The sequence below is a fragment of the Solanum stenotomum genome, chromosome 1 (genome assembly GCF_019186545.1).
Source record: "Solanum stenotomum isolate F172 chromosome 1, ASM1918654v1, whole genome shotgun sequence".
Classification (NCBI taxonomy): Eukaryota; Viridiplantae; Streptophyta; class Magnoliopsida; order Solanales; family Solanaceae; genus Solanum; species Solanum stenotomum.
The window spans coordinates 17,042,799-17,069,876 of NC_064282.1; the positions used below are offsets into that span (position 1 = coordinate 17,042,799).

Sequence of the window (27,078 nt, forward strand, 5' to 3'; positions counted from 1 at the left end):
AAGGGAGAGAGAGATATTATGTAAAATACGTAAAATATATTATAAATCACAATAATTAATAACTTAAACTTGTAAATTTTTTTATTAACTTTTGAAATTTCATTTGTATCACATAAATCAACATAAAGAGAGTAATATATATCATGTTACATTCTTTACTTTTAAGTTTGTTTTAAAAAATGCAATCTTTCCTTTTTAATTGATTTTCCAATTTCAACTCTTCACATGACATATTTAAATTCAGTAGCGAATGCACATTCTAGTTTATGGATGCTTGAGCACCCATCACATTTTGGAGTCAACACTATTACTTATAAAATAAACCTAGTAATTTGTATGAATATGTGAATTGAGTTAGTACCGACTTTAAATTAAAAATAGTTGAGCATCCATAATTAAAAAAATTTCGAATCCACCACTATTTAAAACTACAAAGCTAAATGACGTTTTGATAGATTCTACGTATCTTTAAAATAACAACTTCGATCCATATCAAATCAAAATCAGACAGATAAATTAAGACGTAAAAGAAAATATTATTATTCATCTCATAACAATCTCTACCTTAAAATATTTACTACACATCCACATTTTTAGTACACCTAATGATAATCCTTATAATTCTCCCCACCACTCTATCCCTATAATTTTAAACAAGTCTATTTTCCTTTCTCCATTACTACATCTTCCTCTTTCTTTCTTTTCATCTCTTCCCCTCTCTTTCTCTCTCTATATACATAGAGAGAGAAAAACAAACCAAAAACATCAACAAAACAAGTATAAGATCCAACATTGTTGAAAAAAATAATCACATTTTCAAAAAAAAATGTTGCCTTTTGAGAGTATTGAAGAGGCTTCTATGTCTCTAGGGAGAAATTTGACATTTGGAGAGACATTATGGTTCAATTACACAGCAGATAAATCAGATTTCTATCTCTATTGCCATAACACAATCTTTTTAATCATTTTCTACAGTTTGGTCCCTTTGCCAATGGTTATGATTGAGCTATTAAGGTCCAAAAAGTTTGAAATTTACAAGATTCAACCCAAAACTACATTAACTTTTTCTGAAATGATGGAATGTTACAGAAAAGTCCTCATGACTTTTGTATTTGCTGTTGGTCCTCTGCAACTTTTTTCATATCCCATCATTGAGGTATGTATCTATCCATGCACTGTTTTTATTTTTTCTTATTTTACACTAAAAAAGTGTCAATATTTCGAAATATGTAATAATCAAAATTAAAATAAATACCCTTAAATTATTCGAAATAAGTTATCTCACTTTGAATGGTTCAAAGACCATCAATTTCAAGTCAAAATAAATACACAACACCATGTGAGTCCCTGGTGGGGCTAGCTAGAAACGCTTCAGGACGTAAATGAAAGGTGTAATAAATACACAACACCATGTGATCAGTCCTGGGATGGGATATAAAGAAAAGATGTAGATCTGTAGGGTGTATGTCCTAAAATTGGAGCGAAAGCCTTTGACTTGGAAGTGTACAACCTGGACGTTAATTTTTATTTTTTTTTATAAATTATGTTTTTTATTATTGATGTAATGATATGGAAACCGATGATTATTATCATTTTTCTAACATAATAATTATAATATTATTATTTGCAGAATTAGTAAAAAACTACTTTTACTTATTTTCTTAGTGATAAAATTATAATAATAAAAATACATGAAATATACATCTAGTAAATTCATAAAACTTACATCCCGTGTTTCAAGGGTTATGTCTCAATCCATGATGCGTAAAAACCTCGCCCCCCATCTTTTAAAACACTGAACACTACTTCTTACACTCTATTTTTTATTTTTATTATGTTGTTGAACGTAAGGACACCAAAGGTAGCCCATGCATGTCTTAAATTGACGTAGAATCTTTCTCACTGAAGTCTATAATAATTCAATGAACCTTAAACGCAACCCAATATTTTATATTATTCTCTTTGACACCATGCAAAATAAATTAATTTTTTTTGTTTGTGATTATTAATTTTTGTACTTTGTGCAGTGGGTTGGAATAAGGACAAGTTTGCCCCTGCCATCAGCGTCAGAAGTATTCTGGCAATTAGTTGTGTATTTTGTAGTTGAAGATTATGCAAATTATTGGCTTCACAGAATGCTCCATCACTACAAATGGGGTTATGACAAAATCCACAGTGTCCATCATGAATATGTGGCCCCAATTAGTTTTGCAGCACCTTATGCCCACTGGGCTGAAATTATTATATTGGGCTTAGCTTCTTTTCTTGGCCCACTTTTGGTTCCTTGTCACATGTTTACATTTTTGCTTTGGTTTGTCTTGAGACAAATTGAAGCAATTGAGACTCATAGCGGGTGCGTATAACCTAATTTTATTCTACTATCGTAGTGTCATGAGTTTGAATTTTAGTGACATCGCGATTCATTTTTAATTATGTAGGTATGAATTTCCATGGAGCCCATCAAAGTATATACCATTTTATGGTGGAGCTATATACCATGATTATCATCACTTTGTTGGGGAAAGTTGTCACAGTAACTTTGCTTCAGTTTTCACTTACTGTGACTACATCTATGGAACTGACAAGGTCAGTTCAACGTTACGTATAAATATTTAATCGTGAACCTAAAAATTATGATGATTATAGGGCGAGTGGCAAGTTTATAACTCATAAACTCTAAATTTTCTATAGGAGTAATATTTCTGTTTGTTTGTTGCAGGGATTCCGATACCAGAAGGAAGTCTTCGAAAAGGTATCAACATAACATTTTTTTTTTTACATACTACGACAAAATTGAAGAAAAAGAACAAAGAAAACCTTAATATAATTCATAAAACATTTCTTTTTTTTCAGAAACAAAAAAGAATTCGTGAAAAATGTAATTATCTAACCTAATGTTCATTGGCATTTGAGTTAATTTCTAAGATGGTCACTCAACTAATATTTTATTATCTCAGAAAGTCATATTCTTTGTTAAATAAAAAATTAATATCAAGAAGAAATGCGACTTTCTAAAATAATAACTATTAGTTGAGCGACCATATAAGAAATCAACTTTGTTTTTTCTTACGATAGAAAGAAATACAATAAAATATCTTTATAACAAACAACATCATTTGTTCAGATACTTTTTTGATTGCTATAACGTAATGTTATTATAAAGAATGACTTTTATAGACGGATTATGTAACTTGTGTCTTGTGAATAATGACAGAGAAGAGAGAAACTGAGAATGGAGGAGAAGGTTAATGGATCAGCACCTCTTTTCAAATCTGAATAAATGCAATCACTTTTTTGAAACCTTTTTGTTGTTCTTGTATTAAATATGTAATCCTGTTCTCTTTGTATTTCGAGACAAGTTGATTTAGTAAAACGTTGGATTAATTAAGTAATGTGAATGTACGTGTTGTGTTTCTCTATCAAGCACTATATATATATGGAGTGCTTGCATAGTTTGTATCTTTTTTTCTAAAATAATGTAAACCTTAAATTGTAGTAACACTTTGTAGTTCTATAATAATCTTCAATATGCTACTAAATTGAGCTATGCTATTATATTTTCTTAAATGTGTTTATCAAAATAAGTGTATTTAACATTGCACTAATTACCAGCAAGTTACTTAATCCGATAGAATTGGAAAAGGAGGATTATAGCATAGAGAAGTGGTCCAAAGCTCTTTTAAAAAATATAAATAAAAAAAAGGGAAAATTAGCAAAACAACAATATTTAAGTCTTTAGTGGGACTCATTAGCAACATTTTAACTATTTATTAAAAATGACAATATTTTTGTTTGTTAAAAGGATGATTTATGTATTTATTTTATTTTGATTAATATGAAAGAATACAAATACTTAATAATAAAATAGAGAAAAACATCAAAAAAGGAAAAAACGATTTTAAAACTTTTCAGTTACGTTTTGCAAAGCGGGGATGTTGCCATTCTTTCTGTGGAGCGTTTTTTGCTCTTCCGTTCTTAATAATTCCAAACAAAACATTTGCAAAAAAGGTTGTCTTCCTAATCATTCAATTGATAATATTCCTAGCTTCTTCGAATCGAATTCGGCATATTCTTAAATCGGATGTTTTTGAATTTCACGACTATAATTTCGTCAGTTCCATTGAATACAAGAAATTTAGACATCATGTATTTACTTTTTGTTGTTTATTTTGAAGTGGTGAAATCTTTGTATGGTTTGAAATTTTTATTGAAATTTCGAAGTTAGTTCCATTGAAATCCATAAAAAGCACATGAACACGCTGAGGAACAATCATATGTTTTGTATCCAATATATGATGCATAGGGCTTGAAAGTGGTTGATTCTTTTTTAGTTTCATAGTTGTTTGTTCTTTATTTGAATGAATACAATTTTTTCTTGTATTCCATTATGTTTAATGTAAATATTAACAATATGAAATTATATATATTTTTAGTTTTGAAGCTGTTGTTAATGTATGCATACAAAGCACATGAACACGCTGAGGAACAATCATATGTTTTGTATCCAATATATGATGCATAAGGCTTGAAAGTGCTTGATTCTTTTTTAGTTTCGTAGTTGTTTGTTCTTTATTTGAATGCATACAATATTTTTTTGTATGCCATTATGTTTAATTAATTATCCTTATGCATACAAAGCACATGAACACGTTGAGGAACAAACATATGTTTTGTATCCAATATATGATGCACAAGGCTTGAAAGTGCTTGATTCTTTTTTTGTTTCATAGTTATTTCTTCTTTATTTGAATGCATACAATATTTTTTTTGTATGCCATTATGTTTAAAAATCATAAATAAATTAAGAATTGTATACTAACATTTGTTGACTTTCTGTAAATTATGGATACAATTAAATATTGGATTTAATTAAATATAGAACTTGAGTGCGTGTTCTATATTTTTTCTTTTTGAAGCTATTGGTGTTTGAGCGCACATTACATTTATGTAATTGATTATTGGATACAATTTTTTTGTTTTAGAATACTGCAAATATGTGATTATTTTATCAAAATATTGCCATTCTGCCATTTTAAATAAATATTTTAAAGTGTTGTTATTTTGACTAATTATGATTTATGTTAGTTATTATGACTTAATTGTTAATTTTTCCTAAAAGGGAAATAGCAAAAGCGTTGCAAAGTACTTTGTTATTCATTACAAGAATAGAAAAATATTGAAAACACTCCTAAATTTGACACTAATTATTAGTTTCATCCCCGAACTATTGACAACCTTAAAAACACAATTTTACTTGATTAACTTGACTTAAGTACACCTCCGATTTGGCAACATGAGTGAAATCCACATCTAAATTCTCGTCAAATTTAAGAGTGTTTTCAACACTTTTATCGGCTTTTTATTAAGAAGAGTTACATACTCCCACAAGAGTTTGAGACCACTTGCTATGTCATGTTGTATATCGGGAGTGTATCTAAGTTTAGTTAGTCAAATAAAGAGGTGTTTTTAAGACTGTCAATCGGTTGGGGATGAAACTAATAATTTGCTCCAACTTCAAGGGTGTTTTCAATACTTCTCTCTTATAAAAATATATAGTTTAAAATTGAGACTAATAAAACCATTCTTGTTTTATTTTTTCTGAAAAAAGAAAAAACTCTCTTAAAGGTTGAAAATTGAGGAGTTAAAGACCAAATCTGGCCTAAAGATCATATTTACTTTTAGCTTCCAATCAGTTTAATTTCACATAATTAACAAGAAAACTGCAAAAATAGCCCACCTAACCTGTAATAACTTGACTGTAACATGGACTATTTAATTAATATGCTTAAGTATATCTTTTAACAATTAGCCCGTCTAGCTCAGTTGGTAGAGCGCAAGGCTCTTAACCTTGTGGTCGTGGGTTCGAGCCCCACGGTGGGCGTTTCTGGCTTTTTTTTACAAACTTCCTTTTTCATTACTCTCCAATGTCACGTGCTATTTAAAAAAAATTTAATATTTCCATTGAATTTCTTATTATGACTTATTCTAATTTAATACTCCATTGAATTTCTTATTAGATTAGTCGCACAAAGTTCTATGACTCATTTTTTAGACCATAAGTATTAAAAAAAAATTCTTTTTGTGTTCAATCACGGTATCACACATTGCCTCAATAAATTAAGGTGGAGGAAGTATTTTTTTTAATACCTTTCGTCTTCAAGATCCCTACTCTTCCCTGCTTTGTCTCTATTTCCTCTTCGACACTTCAAATGCTCTAACATCACTATTTCTGCAAATTCCCTTTGTGCTAACTTTTTACTAAGTATCTTTTGATAAGACTCAACAAGCAGGTCCTGTTTCCACTTACTATCCACATTGAAAATGGGATTTCCAATTTCATATTCTTTATTCTCTTTAATTTTTGGTTTTTACCGAAAACAGAAAAAGAATATCGGAGAATTTTTGTAGTTCAGTTGATTCCCACCACATGGACTTTCACCTTGTTGGTGATGGTTTAATTCCCACCTTATAATCCCCCTCCCTTACCCCCATTTTTGTTTTTTCAATAAAAAGAACAGAAAAGATCTCTTCTGCAAAAAAGGGAGCTTACAGGATATATAATTTTCTTTTTGACTTGAAACAGAAAAAAGTACCCTTTACCAGTTCTAAGCTCTAAAATAGATCAGTAACACCTCACCATTCCTCAGAACTCGACAGAGAAAACTACCACCCATGTATATAACATCAAATTAAACATCAAAAATTTCCTCTAGCTTTACCACATTCTGGTTAAGTCTAATCTTTGAATAACAAAAGCCCTCAAAAGATGTAAGCACTCAATCCTCTAACTTCGGCTGTATTCTCCTCTTCTGATCGTCAGTCCCCCTATGATCTATTAGTTCAAAAAACTGGTCGAGACATCAAATACTTGTGTCATTCATGGGGAAAGGTTCCGTCGCTCATTCATGATGCATTCAGGGATGGAGCTGCCCACAACTTCACTTTCTTATCGACACTGGCTGTGGCCAACACCAGAACTTGCTTGTCACCTGATACAACGAAAAAGAAAAGCAGCTTAATAATGTTAGGCCGTTTCCAGAAATCAACGTTTGTTGAAACTTTTTGCTGCCATTGGAAATCTTTCCTAAACGCATTATATGAATTTAAAGCCTGATTGGTTATTAAGCTACTACTCCTTCCATTTCAATTTGTTTGTCTTAATTTTCTTTTTAGCCTGTTTAAAAAGGAGTTCCTCCTTCCTAATTTGACGACTCTTTAGTTCAAACATCTCACATGACATGTTTAAGATCACAAAATTATAAGACTACACGATTAAAGGACATTTTGATGTATACTACATATCTTTAGTTTAAGACCACAAGATTCTCATGTCTTCCTTACTTCTTAAACTCAGTGGGCAGTCAAATTAAAACAACAAATTGAAACAGAGGGAGTGCAATTTTTTCAACAGCAGGAGGAAGTGTAAATTGATAGCTTCCTCCTAAACCACAAGGATTTGCTCCTACTATTAAGTTTTTCCTTTTCACTCCAATTTTTCAAACTTTTCTCCATCATAGCTTTAATGATAGAATGCAAGTCTCATCTCCATACTTGCTAAAATATATAGGAAAAAAATGGAAGACTTCCAGAAAAGACATTCAAACTAAGAGGAATACACATCGAAAGCAAGATGCCAGCCAAAAGAGACAAACTGTTGTTTGACTTAGTGACAAAAGACTTCGGGAAAAAGGCTTATCCTCTTTATGACCTAATGTAGACAGTAAAATAAAATAAAATAGAATCACGCATAACAAAAAACTTCACTTGGGATGGGAAAGAGACTTACCCATTGGAATCGGAGAAGGCGACCATGCCATGTCAGTGATATCACCTGTACACAAAAAGTGGAAGACAATAAATTTTCAAATCAACACAAGTTGATAGCATGACTGGTATGGCCGGACTACCAGCCACAGTGGCAGAGCCATGTTGAACACTCTGGGTTCACAGGAACCCTTGCTACTTCCCCATATTTTGTTTTCTTGTAAATCAGACTCATTCCATTGTTGTGCACCCACCCAGTAGACTCATTCCTTTCTTCGTTTTTTCTAATACAATTCTTATTTTGTGTTTAGACATACAATAAATGTTGTAAAACACAGGTTAAATAATGAATTGTGATACTTCGGCCAAGGGTTCAATGGTATTTCTATTAGATGATCATTTTTTATGGTTTTCCTATTCTGCTATTTGTTTCAGTTTATTTTCCTATCCAAGGATGTGCTAATGTATTCTGTTCAGGTTCTTGCTGTCTTATCTATTAGGAAAGGAACAAAAAGTTGAACTGTTGCCAAGAAGCAACAAGTCATAGGTTCATAGCTGCTTCAAATACAGAGGAACTTCTACAGACTGGTTCTGCACATACAAAAAGGATGAAAACGGTGGAACATTTTTTGATAAAGGCATTAAGTTATTTGAAAAGCATACCATCATGTGCTTTTTCAGCTGTTTCCAGAACCTTCCCAGTCTCCATACATAGCCATTGCATCATTGAACCATGAGTGGTGGCCAATATCTTTCCATCAGGAGATACACATAAACGATCATAGTGTAAAGTTGTACCACCTGCATCCTTAAGGGGAATAGGGAACACCTTTAATGTCTTAGGGTCCTCAGAAAGGTGATAGCGCACTGAACAAGAATGTTGCATGAAAGAGCCAAAGGAAAATTAATTAGACGAGGTAATAATGGTAAATTAGTAACAAATAAAGCTAGGGAGGGGAAGATATACCATTAATATTCCACATTCTGATGGTACCATCCTTCGATGCAGTGATTATTTGTTCAGAATTCGGGCTAAAGCATAGCCACGTCACTGCACTCTGTACAGCAACCATATAAAATTTAGACATATACAGAAATGATTAAACAAAGCAACAAATTAGCAGCAAATACGAAAAAAAAAGGTCAATCACAAAAGTTCATTGAAACTAAATGACAGAGTCAATTGTGAATCAATTGTGAAGAGAGTATTGTACACCTATAATAAAAGGGAAAATTGTATAAAATAACAAACTATTAATACAAATTAAATGCTATAACCATAGTTTGATTTAATTGTAACCTGTAGCCAACAGTTGCCATTCGCCTCTCTCCCCAGATTTCTCGCTCGCCACTCTCATGATCTCGCTCGGCAGTTTCTCTCTCGCCTCTCTCACTTTATACAAACACAAATGTATAAATTATGTTTGTGTTTGTATAAAACGAGAGAAAATTGTATATATACATATCTTTTCGTTCGTTCGTCTCTCTCCCCAGAGAGGCGAGGGAGAGTGCCAGAGAATCTCGCTCGCCACTCTCCCTCGCCTCTCTCGCTTTATACAAACACAAATGTATAAATTGCATTTGTGTTTGTATAAAGCGAGAGAAAACTGTACATACAAATACAAATACATATATTTTCGTCCTATACGCTTATAATTATATAAATACAGATCGCGTTTATACAAACGAGAGGCCTGCCAACGATTTATACAAATTCGATGCTCCTGCCAGTGATTTATACAAATCTGATGCTCCATAGCAAACTTGCGCAATTATACAAACTATAGCTATATCATACAAATATGATTTTTATGTTTGCTAAACCTAAAATTTACTCATAATAAATTCAAGATTGCATTCATCAGCTTAATCATGAACACAAATTAAAGGAGATGGTCCCAATCTACAATCAACCACAAAGGTATTTGAATCTTCGAAGGTCTTTGCTGAAACAACATACTTCAAACTGATACTCCCATAAGAATTTTCTAAAGTGTCTCCTTTCCCTAAAATATTACTCCCTTCGTCCAACAATAGTTGTCCACTATACTATTTAGAATGCCCAACAACTTTAAATTAAAAAAAAGAAAAAAAAGAATGCCCAACAATACTTGTCCACTTTATGAAATCAATGGATAATTTTACACTTAGTTCCTAATTTACCCTTATCATTAATTATAGTTATTTCTCTATTACATTTTTCAAAAACATAGTATTTATTATATTCAAAGGGTGATATAGTAAAATTACCCTGCAAAGTTAATAGTGGACAAGTATTGTTGGACAGAGGGAGTAACATTAAGCTAAAAAATTTCACCCAAGTACAAATTAGGACAATAATAAGCCTGTTCACATCTTGTTCACCCTAGAAATATCATCAGACACACCTGAACTTGGATAATATTGATCTAGAATCCTAGAGAAGGATAGAAAAAGAGTAGATGAAAATAGACTTTCATAGTGCAACAACGTGATATCATTTACCTTATGCCCCTTGAGCTCCATAATCCTTGAAACCTCCTTTACAGCACCATCCTTCGAGTACACAATCTCCCAAACCTGTTAAAAAGACAGAATTTGTTCAAGAACTCTTCTTTGATGGCATCCAACAATCGAGTCAGAAATATATGAAAAAATCCTTCCCAAGTTGACAAAGGAGTGCGATGTAAATCGCATAAAACATAAAAGGACTCAAACCACACCATAAGATATGAAAGCTTTACCAGAGTATTTAATCCCCACCCCAAATCTATATAACCTACTTTTCCTTCATAACTTATCCCAATTTAGTTGACTCTTTTGGCTAAATGACAAATAAAATCTCCTAGAGTTAATGTAATACTTAAATAAACTTAGACGATGCAATCTCCACCTTTCTTTGGAAGGATTGGGAAGTGTTAGCTATTCACACAGAACACATAAGGAAAATATTTTGTGTGGATCCCCCATTTGTCTCTCTCTCTCTCTCTTCAGATTACATAGGAGAAACCTTTGGATCATCCTTTATGGATGGATGGTGGGTGTACATGGTTCTGAAAGATGTTCTTGAGTGAATCAATGGCAAACACCATTTGATCATCTTTGACCAAACTTTGGCCCAGCTGCATATGAGATGACTTGAACCAGGCAATAACCATATGTTCTATTTTCTTGAATAGCTCCACCACAAGCTCCTTGTTCTAACTGCCCTTCCAACCACCAGATTGACAAGACTGTACATAACAGTTCGACTAATATGCCAGACTGCCTGACACTTGACAATAAACAACATGACAGCAACTGAAAAGAATGTAGCTGACGCTGTGGAAACATTTTTAATGTCTCAGGAAACTACTAATGCAAAAGTTTAGTATAACTTAGCTTCTGCTCTCTTTGTTTCTCCTATCTAACCACACCCGCCACACCCCCAAAAAAATTGAACAGGAAAAAAGACACCTGCATTTCCCTTTTGTTCTATCTTCTAATATCTCTTATTACTAACTAGTTTCCTAAACATATTTTCCTACTACTTAATTACCATTGAAATTTAACACAAAATGTAGCACATCACTTGTTGAGACTCTTTATAAAAGCTTAAAGCAATTCAGTCTAACAAAATAATAAGGTGGCAACATTTAATTTCACCTTGACATCAGCGGTAAAAGCTGCGGCAGCTATAAAACGTCCATTGGGAGATATAGTAGCCATGTTGTTTTTGAGTTGATTAGTATCGACGTTTCCAACAATCTTGCCACTTTTTCCGTGAAAAAGCACAATATCAGTACCTAAACACCAAAAAATACAGATGCGGATTATTACATTTGTCATTTTGCTCTATGGGGAAAAAAAGGTTCTTCCACACAAAAAAGAAAGGAAGAGAAGAATCTGGTTGTAGAGATGTTTGTGGATATGAGATCACAGAAACAAAATTGCCATGCAGAGAAGAGAATTATGACAAAAAGAGGTACTGGAATTCAGGCATTACTAAAATAGCTGGTCACAGTGTCATATGTCTATGGTCATATCATTAATATCCATCAAAACCCAAACTTGTGTCCATAGTACATAAAAGATTCTTGGAACATCACAACCAACCTTCATGGCGTTCAAATGCATCCATTTTCTTCCAAAAAGAATTTTAATTTAAGTTTGAGATCAGATTGGAATTTATTTTTCCAACAAACACCAATTAAGAGCATTGCTTGAAGCAAGATCATTAACTTTCATCCATAAAAAAATTTCACAATGACATATTTACTAAGCTACAACATTTTTAAAAGATTTTGCATCATACGATCATTATCTTAAATTCTGGCAGTCTAAGACATGTACAACAAAACTTTCTGCAAACAATTTTTTGAGTTGCTGTGATGATTCGTCCTGCAAATACAGCAACAAACAGCAGAAGTGCTTGATCCCAGAGCCCATAGAGAACCCGAGAAATAAACATGATCAAACATCCAAGCTAAGGTAGCATCATCAAACTTTATAATTTGGACTAAGTGAAGCAACTTCAACCCAGTTGTACAATCCCCATTTGATCTTAAGATCCAGTCAAAACTTTGACTGATAAATTGAAACTTGATTCCACGCTTTCATTTTATCGTATAATAATTTCAAATGGAATCTATCAATTCGCTTGTAAAGTAAGTGGTACTATTAAATGGTTTAAAGTTAAGGAAACTTAAGCACTTGGAATGAATTGTGTGTGCACGAGAAATAAATTGTATTGACTTTTCATTGCCATCTGAATTTTGCTTCTGAAACTCTAATAAGGCTACAAATTCTCAACTTTATGGTAGAATGTGATTCATCTTCTTTAATAAGTCAACAAAAAAAAAAACTACCAAGTTGTGGCATGGCAAAGCCTTTTAGTGCAGGACTGAAAAGTGGTTTTGGTATTATAACATTTTCAATCATGATACTGTAGTTAAGGACAATATGTTAGGGAAGTAGGTAACTAACAGCTCCAGTAATTAGTGACTTTGTCTATCTTCCAAGACTCTCAATTACGAGCTAGTTGATGTATTGATATACACAACTGTTAAGATATTAGATATAATGTCCACAAACTTTTGTCCAATCTCAGACCAAATGATCTCCTACAATGCCAAAACGCAGTCAGAATTAAGTATGCTGGCTATAAGAAAATAAACGGAATGTGGGGTTTGGAAGGAATTGTTTCAAGTGGTAAGTTGAAAGCATGGCCCAAAGGCCCAACTTCTTTTGGAGTTGGGAAAGTCAACACATCTTAATGGTATTCCTGTCAGGCTCAGATGGACTGCAATTAACAACGGAAAATTCACTGTGAATCATGTTATAAGTTACCCAATAAGGATGTCTCTTTTTCTGTTCGAAGGCCAAGAACCTTGATTTGGAAGTATATGGCACAAGTAAAGTTGCTTCTTCAGCTGGATTTTGTTACATGATGCCTATTTAAAACAACGAGATTGCACCCAAGGGTGTGGCCCGGTGGTTAATAAAGTGGTTGAGAACCCTGAGGTCGCAGTTCAAAACTCAGTGGAGGCAAAAAACACTAAGTGATTCTTCCCATTTGTCCTACCCTTGGTGGATAGAGTTACCTAGTACTGTTGCTGGTGGGAGGTGGCAGGTTCGAGGTGCGCTAAAGCTGGCCCGAACACCAGGGTCATAAAAAAAAAAAACAGCGAGATCTTCAGAGAGAGAGAGAGAGAGGGCTTTCACATGTGCAGCAAGTAATATTTGTGTGGGTTTGATGATAAAGAAACTGACCGCTTATTTTTGCCTTGCATAGTTAATAGGCAGAATGTTTTTGCAGATATTTGGTTTGAGGGAGGGTCATTTCAAGAACCTCAAAAAGAATTGTATTGCTTCTGGGAAGGATGGAAAATTACAAGGGAGCTTAAGAAAATCTGTACGACAGTTCCAGCATGTATAGTTTGGGACTTTGGGTAGTTTAAACTAAAAGAAATTGTAGATGCTTCTAAGGGAAGACTATATCAACAAGTATTAGAAGTTCACATGCCTTAGTTTATTAGGGCAATAGTGTAAATCACTTGCTGTAAACAGTGAGACATCCAGATGGAATTAACTTAAATATTCAAATACATAGTACTATAAAGGATGGAACATCTTTGTTAATCCAGGACTAACTTAGTGTTGGTCTTTTGCTATCTCAATAAAACTTTACGTACTAATAAAAGCTAAGCATGGTAGTTGTTAGGCCAATCAGCACTAGCTACAGTATGAAATCGAATAAACTTAAAAACACCATTATAGAATTAAAAATCAATACAATACATGATAGCTCTCCCATAAGCATGCATTCTCCAGCTACAAATATGAGCCATGAAGTTTTTTCTAGAATGAGGATATCCATTGAACTTTAACTCAAAAGTTCTCTGGGTAACTTGAAAAGAAATTCATAAGAATTATCCAACCTTACCTTCAGAACATGAAACAATGATGGTACTCCCATCAGCAGTACCATAAGTTGCCTTGGTACCAACTAGAGTTAGGATTGCTCTCTTGTCATGAACTTTATGCTGTTCCCATTTGATTTGTGGAAGAGGAAGCTTGGCCTGTTTGGAATCAGCATCTGCTTTAGGTTTCTCTTCACCATACATGTACAAGGAAGAACCAAAAAGAGCATGGCATGCCACTGCAACCGAGGAAGCTTCATCAGCAACTGCAACTGCAATCGGATGACCTCCAGCAGGCAAATTAATTCTCAGAAACCTGAATAAGATTGGATTAGAGTTAGAAATTGGCAATTAAATTCACCTAACAATAATTATAACAGTAATAATAAAACTTCTGCTCGAAGCTTAATAGAAATTTGATTACTGCCTTAATAATAATAAAACAGTAAGAGTCATACTTAAAGCTTTTGCTCAAAGCATCATCCAACTTGAAGATCCTAACAACGCCGTCAGCACAAGCTGCAAGAGAAAAACATTAGTATGGAAGGTTGACATCTATCTCCCCCATCCTCCTGCCAAAATATGTAAGGGGAATGTAAACAACTATTTCTAGAACCATAGATCCTTTGAAGTGATAGAAGATGTGCAGAATGTAACTATGACTACAATTTAAAGCATGTTCTCTTTAATTATAAGTTTAAGGATAACATATATATTTTGTTTAAGTAAAAAAAGTGTCCTTCATTAGTAACACACCAAGGCCATCAAAGTATGTAAAATGTGAATGAGTGGCTCAGCCAAGTCATATCTTTAAGTTACCTAGTTATCTACATACAGGTATTTTCTCTTACAGACCAAAAATATAAGTGAGACAATGTTCTTAAAGGTTCTTGCATCCCCTCACTGTTTCAGAATGCTTAGAGCTCAAACAATACAAATGCATAAAACCAAGAATTACCAGTTGCCAAAGACTGTGCATTGGGTAAGAAGCAAACTCCTGTGACAATATCCCCATGACCCTTTAGAGTATTCAAGTCCAGTGGGTGATGCCTTTTGTTTGCATCCTGCAAATAGACAGTACCAAAAGTCACTTTTCAGTTGCCTGGTCATTGAATACACACCTCAAGGTTATATTTGCAATGAAATCCAGAAAAACCTTAAACTGATGAAAGCAACTTGGCTAGTCTGTTGAAATATATTGAGGATGAGAAATGACGGAGAGTTATTTATACGTAGTGTTGGAAAAAAGTGAGCTCACAGAAAAGTGAAGTTTTTGAAGGAAGAAACAGGATGTAGCAAATTGAAGCTATTAAAGGAAACTACTCAAATTGCCAATACACCGATTGGGGTCACCATTTCTACTGATTCTACCCTATATAAGGTGCAACGGTTGCTTTGCAGGAAGGTGAAACTTATCCAAGAAGAGAACTCCACGACAACTTTGACTTTCTGGTTTAACACATCACATCAAGCTTCCTACTGCAGCAAATTTAGACCTCCACGACAGCATATTATCATCTTTACCCCTTTTTTAACAATATATAGCTACGGGATTGGTCCTGTTCTGTTCAGCCTATTTTGGGCTTCTGACATATTCAGGAATCTACTTTTTTCCCTTTTTGAGCTTCAAACTACTTTTTTGTTCTTTCTTTTCAATTTTCCACCATCTTTTGCCTTTATATTGCCTTAAGAGATACAAAATCTTTGAACTTTTTGACTGATGTACAAGTCCAGCCCTATCTTAGTGCTTAGGGAGTAATTTGACTATAAGTTTGTTACCTTATCAGAAAGGAAGAAAAAAAGAAAAAAGCCATACCTACTTGGAAGAAGTTTGATAAGTTTCACATTAATCATAAGATTACACTTCATGGGTTGTATCATTTCACAGAAATGTATGATAAAAAGGAAGAAAAGAAAAAGAGCAGCTAGAGCAAATTTCCACCCATCCACAACTTCCAATTTCCAGAAACCAGAAATTAGTAAAAAATATATTTTTTCAGTTTACACACTCTATCTCTGCTTGCCTGGGGACATATCCTGTCCTAAGCCTGGGAAAAAGGTAAGTGTTGCAGTAGCGTGATTGCTTAAAAAATTATGACAAAAATGCTAAATTAAGTGCGCCTTAGAGCTAAACTGATACAAAAATGTCTACAAAGAAGCCAACTCCACTAATTTGAGATTGAAGCGTCACAACAGAGTTGCTCATTTCCAACGCAAAATTAAGAGATTTAAATTACTCAGTAACCAAAAACATGAACAAACCGTAGAGCCAGGGGAAAAAAGAGAGAAATTTCAAAATTAAAAAAGAAATATAGTAGTAGTAAATGTAAGGGTCAATTTTACCTTATGATCGGCGGTGTGAGAATGTGATTTAGCTTGCGATTTCTTCGAAGTATTTTTGTGAGAATGCTGAGGCTTTGAAGTCTTCTGATTCGTTTGAATTGTCTCCGGCTTGGCGACAGATTCAACTTCCGATTTCCTCTTTTGGAAATAGTTCCCCAAAACTAGAAAAGCAATCACAATTCCGATGATCGCCGACAGAATCGCAATCGTAAGCATCGAATCCATTGCTGAATGCTGTAAATCTCGAAAATGGATTTCTCAAATCGAAATTTTCAGCAGTAGCTCAAGTGTAATCAATTCAAGCACGAAGCTGCGGCTAAATGCACGTTGAGTGTGTACATTTCGCTAGAGGAATTAAAAAACTATAATCTATACACACTGTAACAGTAAAAACAAATTTAATTATAAATTTACTATAGTACTTAGTACATATAGTTTTACTATCCTGGGTTAAAAAAAAAAACATTTACGACTCACGTTAGTAGGCTTGTGGATGGGTAGAGATATGCCTAAAAAATATTGAGGGTAAATTGATAAGGTATAATATGAGCCTTGATAGAAGGGTGTGGAGGACGAGAAGTAGGATTATTAGGATATAAGATTAATTAGTACATAAATTAAAAGTGTCTTCTCAATTAGTACATTAGAAAAAACAAGATGGTGGGACATACCCCCATTTAGAAGATTAGTTAGTACATAAAAGATGTATTGTATCGTTATAGTATTGTTTTAATGAATATAGTGTTTGGATAGATTATATTATTCTCCATCGTTATATAATGTCACATATTTATAATTTGAATGATAAATCTACAAGAAAAGTAAGGTACGGGGTCAAGATGAAAAGGTAGGATGAAAGATGAAATATGATTATTAAATAATAAATAAAGAAAAATGAGAAGAAAATGTTGAGGTAACGATGCGATCACACTAAATCGGTCATTTCATAAAATGAGTTTTTTTGTTGTTACCTAATGATGAATTTAAACAATAAGATATAATAAAATTTAAGTAACAATCAAAACAAACATTGTATTTGAACTAACAAAACAATACAATGACTAACAACCATCCAAATAAGGTGTAAAACATCAACAATTACACCTTGATTCAGTGATTTTCTAACTAGAAAAATGGAAAACAAAATAAGAATTATTAAAATGTTCCTTCAAGAGCTTGATGAACTAACTTATTATCTGTTTCAATTACCACACAAGTATTACCATAACCACTCTTCAACAAACAGAGAGTTTCCAGAACATCCATAATCTCTGTAAATAACTGCTAGGTATTTTATTTAAAAATCTTGCTTGCCCATTGATGAAATCTCCTCTTGCAGTTGGACTGTTATGAATATCAAAGCTAGCATTTATGTGACATTTCATTTCATTCTCATTTGATTTCTGTCAAGTAACTTGATTTTCAGTAGATGAAATATCCTATAATAATAACACCTTTGCCGTATGAAATTCTTTACAAAAATTTTGTGCCTTGAAAAGAATTACATTCAGCACTATTAAGTGTAATGTTATGACAATTTTAACTAGAAATTTTAGTAGTAAGCAAATGATATATAAAGTTTGATCAACTGAGAAGGTACCAATTGACTCCAGTTTTGGACCAAATTAAAGGTATTGAAGATAGTCTATTAAAACAGAAAATTTCCTTTTACAGATACAAACAATCTTTCTTCTTTTAATACATGCCTTTTAAGACAAACTTGGCCAACTATATTTAATACAATTACAAAAATTCAAGAGTGTAATCCTGCTTAGTGTTTGAAGTTTTAAACAAAACGCAAACCTGTACTCTAACTCCTTCACAGCCTCATGAATGTTGGAAGGAAGTTTATATAATATCTTCTTTTATAGATAGTTTCTACCTAAGCTGCAGATTAGTATAAAAGCAGTCAACCAACTGCCATGTGTAAATCCAGACTCCAGTAGCATGAAGCCTTCTTTAAAATTGATATATGCCTTTGCAGTGAATCAAATTCTTCTCGCGAAAACAATAAAAGAAGCACCAGAAACTAGGCAACTGCCATGTGCATCCTGCACTTTTAAAATTTAAAGAAAGTTGGTTTTGGATGCAGGGATCAAGTAGTTTCTTCAAATGGAAGAAAAAGGAGAGGAAAAACATAAAGCGATGATCGGTTTAGCTTTCTCACTGACCTTCTGGGTGTCGACGAAAAAAGGTACTCTACAAATCCCAAATACTACACTAAATTCCAAGGCCAGGATCTACTGCAATCTCTTTCTCTGATAGCAGTTTCAGTTTCTGTGAAACAAGATGAGATGAGTTCAGACTGAGGATATATTTCACTTGACTATTAGGGTTACGAAAGCGATGCACTAATTCCTTTTTCTGATTTCAGCCATCACCACAGTTTCTAACTTTGGCAATTTTTATAACACTATAATAGCCTGAAAAGCTGCTTCTCCAGTAAGATTACACTTCAAACAATTTGGATGTTGAAATGATGAGAAGGACTATCAGAGATTCATACGTAACTTTGCTTGCATGCCTTCGCAAAAGACCCTTTTAAAAGATTCAATATTCTCATACAACCAAAACTGAAGTGGTTAATCTGACATGGATTAATTAACTCATCTATGTAAAACTAAAAGTTTAGCTCATGAATAATGGAATGATATCTAGAGAAGTCTCCAAGTGATTGATACCAAGATTGATCATTTTAAGATGAATGTTTTGCAAGCATGTAAAGAATTATTCACACAATTTAATTTTATTTTAAGAGAGGAAGATTGTCTGAATTCTAGAAAATCGAAGTCAAAGACACCTCACCAAAAACTCCTGGATGAAGTATTATTACCGTGATGTATTGAGGTGGATCATCTAGACTAGTTGTACCAAGGACTACTTCCCTCCTTAGCTTTGCTGTAAGCTTGTGACAAACCCTAAGCTGCATAGAAGAAAATCAACAATATACCATTTCAGATGCCTAAGTGGAAAGGCAGTGGATGGAAATCAAAAGTTACGGAATTACCTCAGATCGAGTTGCACCACCGATAATGAAAACAAAAATCCGTTGTCCCATGTTCTTAAAATCAGTTGAAAAACTTCTGAGATTAGAGTCACTAGAGAAAATTCCAACAAAGACACACAAGACAAGATGAGGAATGTTAAATATGCAATGAACAATTTTTCGAACATATTTAAAATTAGATGCTGCATGCTATGGAAATCCTACTCCATGGAAAATAGTAATGAAAAATTAAATGAATAAATACGGTACTCTTTTTACTAAAAAGTGACAGTTTTTTCATATGGAAGTCCAGGAGGCCTGAATCTTCTAGGTTAAAAAGAAAAAAGGAACTCTAATAAAGACGATTTTTCCACAGGAGAACCTTGAATATCCATCATCAGAAGTATGAGAACGTGCCCAATTTGGAGTCCTCCTTGATCTCACTGAGCGTGGATTAGTAGATTCAGTAGTGGCCTTTGGTGGGACATTCCTTGCAGAAGATCCATTGACCCCACGAGGAGCAGTTTGAGAACTGTTCATGCACTGATAATCATCTTTTGACAAGTCACCTTTACACATTTTGTCAACCAACTCCTGAAAGAGGCAAGATTGGTTATATCATTCAGGAAGTATGAAATATGAGCTAAGCCATTCAAAGAGCTATTTGATTAAACATGAATCATTTGGGAAGTCTACAATGTAATCAAAGCTGAATGTATTCTGCTTTCACACATGGCAATTTGAAGAAGCATCTCTTATAAAAGCATTATTTCTTTCTTTGTGAGCATTGTAGTCCCCAAATTCAAAAATAGAGTTCTAGAAAGAGAGGCAATGGCAATTGACCCTGCTTCCAAGTATGGTAGTTTTCTGGAATATAATTCAGAACCCTTCAATGGTAAGCAGGTGAATTGGTCTTTAAGCAATTTCCATTTCAAAAAAGTACTGGGAAGGTATCCTCTATGTGGAGCATGCAATAAGATCTTCCAGTCATATGATCTTCTAGATATTCTCATTGCTAAGTCGTTTAGTGGATTCAGTAAGTCAATTAGGACCTAAATCCTACAGTTCATGTAGAAATTTGAAGTTAACCTCTATCTGGTCGCAAAGTTGGTAGTTAATTTGCTTTTCCATATTAAAAGTCAACCTAATCTAGAAAATGAAGACGATATAATAATATGGCTGGTAACAAAAACTGCAACCCTCTTATACTACCAATCTTATAAGCACTAAACAAAAGATGAAATATCTTGCGAGTTTACTTCTGCAAAATTATATACAAAGGAGGATTGAGAAGTCTTATAGCAAACCTCTATCACGGGATAAAACCGGAATAACTGCCATGTTTCTTCCTCTCCAGTTCGATCCTTTCTAGCTGCATTCCCTTTCTAATATGCAAACAACAAAATCTAGCAACTGTCAGGTCTCATTTCAGTCATTATGAGAGCTGAAGACTCCAGGATAGTTTTAATGTTTACCTTTTGCGAATCAAACTTCAGGGAGAAGCTTCCACTTGGCTTCCGTTTTTCTGAACCCTCTAGCATTCTCATATTTTTCACAGCCTTCATATCCTCAGGTGACAGTTTTGCTAACTAGGGGAAAAAAGAATCTATATTAAAATTTTCAAACTTTCCTTAGATTCAAGTAGCAGTACAAATGAGCCAATACAAAACATAGCCATGCATTTAAGACAAAAAAAAACAACTCTACAAGTTGATTCTAGGACATAGAATATGGATAAACTAGGGATGGCCATATTTTTCTTATAGCATAAAAACATTTGGTTGAGAACTATTTTCTCCAAAACCGGTTCATTCTATAAATAGTAACCAAGGCGGCCAAGAAATCCTGAGAGCATTGATGTAGAGGAGATAGCTTTTGTTGGTCCACATGGTGAAATTGTTACAGAAATTAGAACTTTTCCTCTTGATCTATTGTTCTCACTCCAAAATTTTCTTCTCATATGTCACATTTTCTAAACTACATCCAGTGACACATTATAATTGTACTTGGTAAAATAAATGCTCGAAAAATCACAACAGAAAACTGCCTCAATTAAGCCAACTGCATTGTTGTTCATAGAAACCATCTTTTCTTTTACTTTTTTTATTGTTCTTGTATTATTTGGAAGCATGCATAGAAACCCCAACATTTGAACTTGGAAAATTATATTGTTTGCAACATCCTATTCATACTCTTCTGATACTAAGCATTCTATGGATTCTTCAGTGATTTTCGGGCATCATTTTTCTTGATGCATCACGAAATCATTCCAGTTGCTCTTCCAAAGATTCTTTTTTCCCCTTAAATCAACAGACAAAACTACAACTCTCCAGTTATTTTATTATGTGTCCACATACTTGTGCCAATCTACCATAAGATTGTTTGAACAAACCTCAATGATATGCTAGATGGAATTCAGACTGTTTCAAAAATTTAGCATGTAGTAAATACCTGCATCAATTTCGCTGCTTTGTCGCCCTCAAATTTTTCTGGATACACAGATGCATAAATCATCATCAGGCGTAACTTATTTTCACCTGAAGTATCCTGCATGCAGCAAAGTTGTTACTTAGACCATGCCTTGTAGTGGAAATTACAATGAGTTCGAATATTTCTTCTGAGCCAGCACAAAAATTTTCACCTGCTTCGACCTCAGATAATGGATAACTTCCTTTGTTCCTGCATCGCCAAAGACAAGATCCTGTTCTAGCTGTCCAAGTTCCCGAAGACCCGTATCTCGGATAATTTTATTAAGCTCACCAGCAATCTGATCAATCAAGTAACGAAATAAACTTCAGCATTTTATTGCAGGCCAGGTTCATCACATTGTCAAATTCAATTGTTCCTAAATAACCAAAGAATAACTATATGGATATTAACATAGGTAAGACCAACGACATGGAAGATGCTATGACTTTTAAACACTTGCAGCAGGTTTTGTGTACGAATAAGATATGACCATCCCCATGAGCTCTACCACAGAAGGGCTGGCTGTTATTAGGGATTATACAAATTTAGAATACAAACCTAAACCAATGAAACTAGCTCCTAAGAATCGTACATCCAGAAGTACCTCAAAGTCTAATTTCTTATAGTCCACCTCTATTCAAGAACGATTTTAATTGTCAAAGTGTTACTCCATAAGAACTATTAAATGTGAAGAAGGGATAAAGCTTTAAGTTTGCTTTTTGAAAGAAACAAAGAAGTCCACACATGGATCCAGTTGACCAAGGAACAAACCTCGACATGGGTAGATAGTCTCTCCTTTTGTTCATTATACTGTGGCAATGCTTGAACCATCTTCTGCAAGTCCCGTGTAGATAATTCACTTCCATCTCTAAGTAAAAATAAATTTGAATTGAGAAATCATCAGAAGGAAGTTTCATGAATAAAATTCTGTAAATCTACTCATCTGTAGTTAACAAATCACATCTATGATCAATTGGTAACAACTAAGACAATTAACAAGTGACTGAATGCTGCATCATCCACAAACATGGAGCAGAGTACGTGCTATACTCATTAAGATGCAGGTTTCCACAAAGTTTTCAAAGGAATAAAAATTATATTTCATAGCTTTAGAAACACCAACCTCTGCTCCATCTGTGCTGCCTTGTTCTTAGAAACAAAGTTTGTAAACCTATCGTGGAGTCGTTCACTAGCCTGATGAAGTCTTCAAGTTAGGAGTTGAAGTACATATGACATGCACAAGCATTAAAGGAATAAGGTAATTCATGAAACTTACATCAGCTATATGAGTATGCCGTAGCTCCAACCAGACAGGATCCTGATCTTCCAAAAGAACTTCCTTCTTCTCAGGTGAACCACCTGTTTTGCTAGGAACCTGATGTGAATACATTTCGGTCAAACTTCAGGAGAATATTGATATAAGAGATCCAGAACATGAAGCAATGCGTACCTCATGTACATATTTATTTCCATCCATATCAAGCAGGTCATGGCACATGGCATCATATGTCCATTCATGAATCACAGGAGCAATCTAAACGAGAAGATTCATCATTTCATCAAGTTAAAAACGAAACATAGATAGTGCTGATTATTATTTTATCAACAAAATCAATTACAAACCTGGTCAACAGATCTGTCCAGAATCAATAATTCACATGTCTCCTTCTGTGGATAGTTAGGAATACTAGACTTATACGTAGTGATATTGTTCCATATGGCTGTAGCAAGCTTTCCAGCAACTAATTCACGGAAATTTGTCGCTGTTGACCCATCTTGTCCCTTGGAAGCTCTATAACGCACAAAAGGAAATTCCTGGATGTAAAGACAAGAGTTTTAGCAAAACTAAGTTGGTCACAGGGAACAGTAACTGGAAGAGACCCAAATAAAAATCAAAGACATTCGTGAAAATGCAATGTCTTTTACACCACCAAAATACTTTACTTTTACCTAAAGAGAGTCATAATTGCACCAACCTTTTCAACAATTTTTTTTTTTGATAGAATAATTGCAACATAAACTAATACAAGGCTTTTACCAGTAGTCTTTTGGTTTGTTTATAAAATTCAGATGAAAGAGCATTGGTGAAGTTCAAGTTACCTTCAGTGAAGCAAAGACAGTGGAAATTCTTGAGGCCATTACATTCAAGGACGCTTCAGCACGCCGGGAATTTTGAGCACTTTCACCAAACAACTCTCCAAGTGCTCTTTCATGGTCAGTGACAAATCCCTGTGATAAAAACGGACAGATTAAAAAAGTCGCTATCTGCATAATTCTTCAATTAATCAACAGATGAGTGCTCAATTACGAATTAGTTGAGATCCGCTATGTGAATCTTCTACATCTATTCCTTTCAATTCAGGTCCATTTCATGTCTTCATAATATTTCATTAGTCAAAGTTGTAAAAATAAATAAATATAATTCCCAGTTTATAAACAAATATTGAACTAAATGCTCCAAGTAAAGCAAAAAAGGTGTTCATCGAGATATTTGCCAAATTACCTGGCTGTCTATTGGAAAGTACTCAAAATTCATCTGCATTGTGCCAAAAAAAAAGAAGGAAAAAGAAGATTCAGTCAAACTTGTGAAGAGATCATTTTCATGATGCATGTAGTATTGTAGACAGAGACATGTGATCATTACCTCTCCTAGTGCACCTATACGGGGTATGACACTTGTGTCATTCTTGATGCGCGCAACCAGGTCCTTAGGTATTGGGTGACTGAAGTATACATATGCTCTGAAAAGATAGGTAAATAATATAAGTAAGATGACAAGAACCAGAGGATTCAATTAAATTGATCAACATACGGTACACAAAATTTTATGGAGAATGGGATCCTGTCCATACTTCCTGTATAAAGGTTCTCTTCCTGACATATCGGACAAGAACATGACAACACTGCAAACTCAAATTTTAACTGTTAGTTCTCATTTTTAAGTGCTGCAGAGGGAAAAATGATCTGATGTTTCGGAAAAGAATCAATGAATAAACTGACTTTAGAGATCAAACATAACAGAGAAGAAAGTACATGCAGAAGTCCACATCATGTACCAAAATGTGTAAACTTTATTCAAGCCATAGATGAGGTCCTGTTCCTTCAAATCTCACGTGGAGAATAATATTTAAATTTGCTTCTTTGAGTAATTAAACAGATTTAGTTAAAAATGAACTACGTTGTTTTCTTATTTATTCAAATGGATAATTTGTATGTAATTCAACTAATTTCATTGTTATTTAGTAGTTCCAAGGACATGCACATTCTTTTGTTTGTTTATGTAATTTCATCCAATACTGTTTATCTTTTACCCAATTGTTTCAAGTTTGTTAATTCATATAATCAAATCAATACATTTCTTACATTTGAAGCAGAGGGTTGCTTGTCTTTTAATCATCTTCTCAGAACATAATTTTTTTCTCATTCTAAAATGAAATTTTTGTCCTTATAGTTACATTCTTCTCAAGGTTATTCTGTCAGTTTTGTTCACTCCTACCATTTTAAGCATTATTTGATGAAAAGAGAAGATAACACAACAGAAAAAGGTATTTATGTAAACAGGCATAGAAGACAGGTTGTATCCTATGCAAAGCATGGCCATAGTCTAGGTTAAAGTTAAACTGCAAAAATGGACAGCAAAGGGTATTTAGAAGAAAAGAGAGAGAGAGAGAGAGAAAAAGCACATCATCTCTAGTCTAATCCAAGCATTGATGGCATCAAGCTCAGTCTTTGACTATTGCGAACTATGCAGAGTTGAATAAAATCTCTTTTTTTTCTACTTTGAGAAACAACTAAAAGGGAAATATGGCTTCCACCTACTCAAACATCCTAAAGTGCGAAAAAAGGTTCTCTTCTACATTATTATGACAGGATAGGCAGTGAACCAGTAGGGATCTTAGTGCACAATAATCTCTCATTACAAGAACTGGTAAAGCTTAAATGCACAAAGCTTTCAACCTGCAATCCAGGGTAAATGCTATGATCATTTGAAAATATTTTTCTCAGCTTTTAGCATAGAATTTTCAAATTTTTTATCAGAACTTAAATAGCAGACCACGTGACATCCAAGATTATTAAGTACGGTTATAAAATAAGACATATTCTCCAGCCTACATTCAACCCAGGAATTCCATTGGAATAGAAAATGACCAAGATTCCTGGACTATGCCCTTCTAAAGCATAAAAAATTGCATCTCGCCACAAAAGAAGTCTATGTGAAACTAGTTAGGTAGTTGTTCTTTTGTATTTCACTCCTTCCAGGTTATAAGGTTTGTAAGACCTCAAAAATATTTTTAGAAATGGCAGGCATTGGGCATCCTAAGTTGAAAAGAGGAAGCAAATGGAGGCATTACTGGTGGACTATAGGTAAGCAAAACTTCTTAAACTCGGTCAAGTAGATTATAGAATGCCTGAGACCATTTCCTACTTATTAACTGAAGGAGAGAGGAATTTGCATGAAAACAGAAAAAGAGGATTGAAGAGGCCAAAACAAAGACTTTGAGACTTATATTTAAGAGGAGAGGAGGTTGTTTGATTCAATTGGAACTTCGTTTAATAAATATGGGAAGTGGAATCTCCCTCTATTATCACTGGAATATTCCTTTCCCTAGGCTTTGAGATGTCTAGATCATGGAAGACTATCACACTAGCAAAGAGTGGAAAAGTCAGATGTCTGTAATGGTAAGCTTTGCAATCAAAGTAATTTGTGTCTCGACTATAAAAGTTTATTTTCTTTGATGAAAAGTTCCTAGATCAGTAGGTACTAGAATTTTCCTTATTATTCCCAACACTTAAATAAAGAACAGGTTATGGTTCAATGGACAGGGCTATACCATTATACTATTCTTAATCTATAAATACCAAACAGTGCATCAATCTTGCCCTGCGTTCCTTGTATCCCTAGCAGCATGGTTACAACCAGATACTATGAAGTAGAAAGACCAAGTGAAAGTCCTCTAAAACAAAAGCCTTATTTCATTTCCAGCCTTCCTCTTACCCAATAAAAGTTGATCAAAATTTATTAACAGCTTATGACTAACGCAAATGATGAACAGAAAATTTTGGAAATGGGTACAACTCATATGGGAATTTGGAGGTAAGTGTGAGGCGTAAAGGGGGGGGGGGGGGGGGGGGGGG

At 33.9% G+C, this 27,078-nt stretch overlaps 3 protein-coding genes and 1 non-coding gene across 7 annotated transcripts in view; 2 read left to right on the plus strand and 2 right to left on the minus strand.

Annotated features, from left to right (window-relative positions):
• Positions 1-628: 628 nt before the first annotated feature.
• On the plus strand, positions 629-3,499 carry LOC125845263 (methylsterol monooxygenase 1-1-like). The gene is made up of 5 exons (XM_049524738.1): positions 629-1,156; positions 2,028-2,353; positions 2,439-2,586; positions 2,720-2,752; positions 3,215-3,499. Exons 1-5 carry the CDS (start codon positions 827-829, stop codon positions 3,278-3,280), a joined length of 903 nt encoding a protein of 300 aa, XP_049380695.1. The 5' UTR covers positions 629-826; the 3' UTR covers positions 3,281-3,499.
• Positions 3,500-5,808: 2,309 nt separating this feature from the next.
• TRNAK-CUU (transfer RNA lysine (anticodon CUU)) lies at positions 5,809-5,881 on the plus strand. Its single transcript has one exon. It is a non-coding gene; the product is annotated as a tRNA-Lys (tRNA).
• Positions 5,882-6,554: 673 nt separating this feature from the next.
• On the minus strand, positions 6,555-16,977 carry LOC125845071 (uncharacterized). Its single transcript, XM_049524494.1, has 10 exons — positions 16,488-16,977; positions 15,103-15,208; positions 14,603-14,663; positions 14,168-14,460; positions 11,389-11,528; positions 10,249-10,323; positions 8,732-8,822; positions 8,428-8,631; positions 7,787-7,831; positions 6,555-6,989 (listed from the first exon to the last, which is right to left on the minus strand). Exons 1-10 carry the CDS (start codon positions 16,710-16,712, stop codon positions 6,904-6,906), a joined length of 1,326 nt encoding a protein of 441 aa, XP_049380451.1. The 5' UTR covers positions 16,713-16,977; the 3' UTR covers positions 6,555-6,903.
• Positions 16,978-18,135: 1,158 nt separating this feature from the next.
• The window catches only part of LOC125844905 (protein transport Sec1a-like), a 12,108-nt gene continuing 3,165 nt past the window's right edge, over positions 18,136-27,078 (minus strand). Inside the window, exons 5-22 of one of the 4 annotated variants that reach the window (XM_049524287.1) lie at positions 24,795-24,845; positions 24,587-24,683; positions 24,446-24,478; positions 24,043-24,171; positions 23,566-23,757; positions 23,393-23,476; positions 23,219-23,317; positions 23,066-23,136; positions 22,714-22,810; positions 22,115-22,240; positions 21,925-22,020; positions 20,949-21,062; positions 20,781-20,858; positions 19,856-20,067; positions 19,495-19,585; positions 19,321-19,410; positions 18,659-18,764; positions 18,136-18,538 (exon numbers count right to left, since the gene is read on the minus strand). In XM_049524287.1, the coding sequence (XP_049380244.1) occupies positions 18,708-18,764; positions 19,321-19,410; positions 19,495-19,585; positions 19,856-20,067; positions 20,781-20,858; positions 20,949-21,062; positions 21,925-22,020; positions 22,115-22,240; positions 22,714-22,810; positions 23,066-23,136; positions 23,219-23,317; positions 23,393-23,476; positions 23,566-23,757; positions 24,043-24,171; positions 24,446-24,478; positions 24,587-24,683; positions 24,795-24,845 (1,717 nt within the window). In that variant the 3' untranslated portion in view covers positions 18,136-18,538; positions 18,659-18,707. Of the gene's footprint in view, positions 18,544-18,658; positions 18,765-19,320; positions 19,411-19,494; positions 19,586-19,855; positions 20,068-20,780; positions 20,859-20,948; positions 21,063-21,924; positions 22,021-22,114; positions 22,241-22,713; positions 22,811-23,065; positions 23,137-23,218; positions 23,318-23,392; positions 23,477-23,565; positions 23,758-24,042; positions 24,172-24,445; positions 24,684-24,794; positions 24,907-27,078 lie in introns of all 4 variants that reach the window. The other 3 variants (XM_049524294.1, XM_049524279.1, XM_049524272.1) reach the window with 3 other exon arrangements.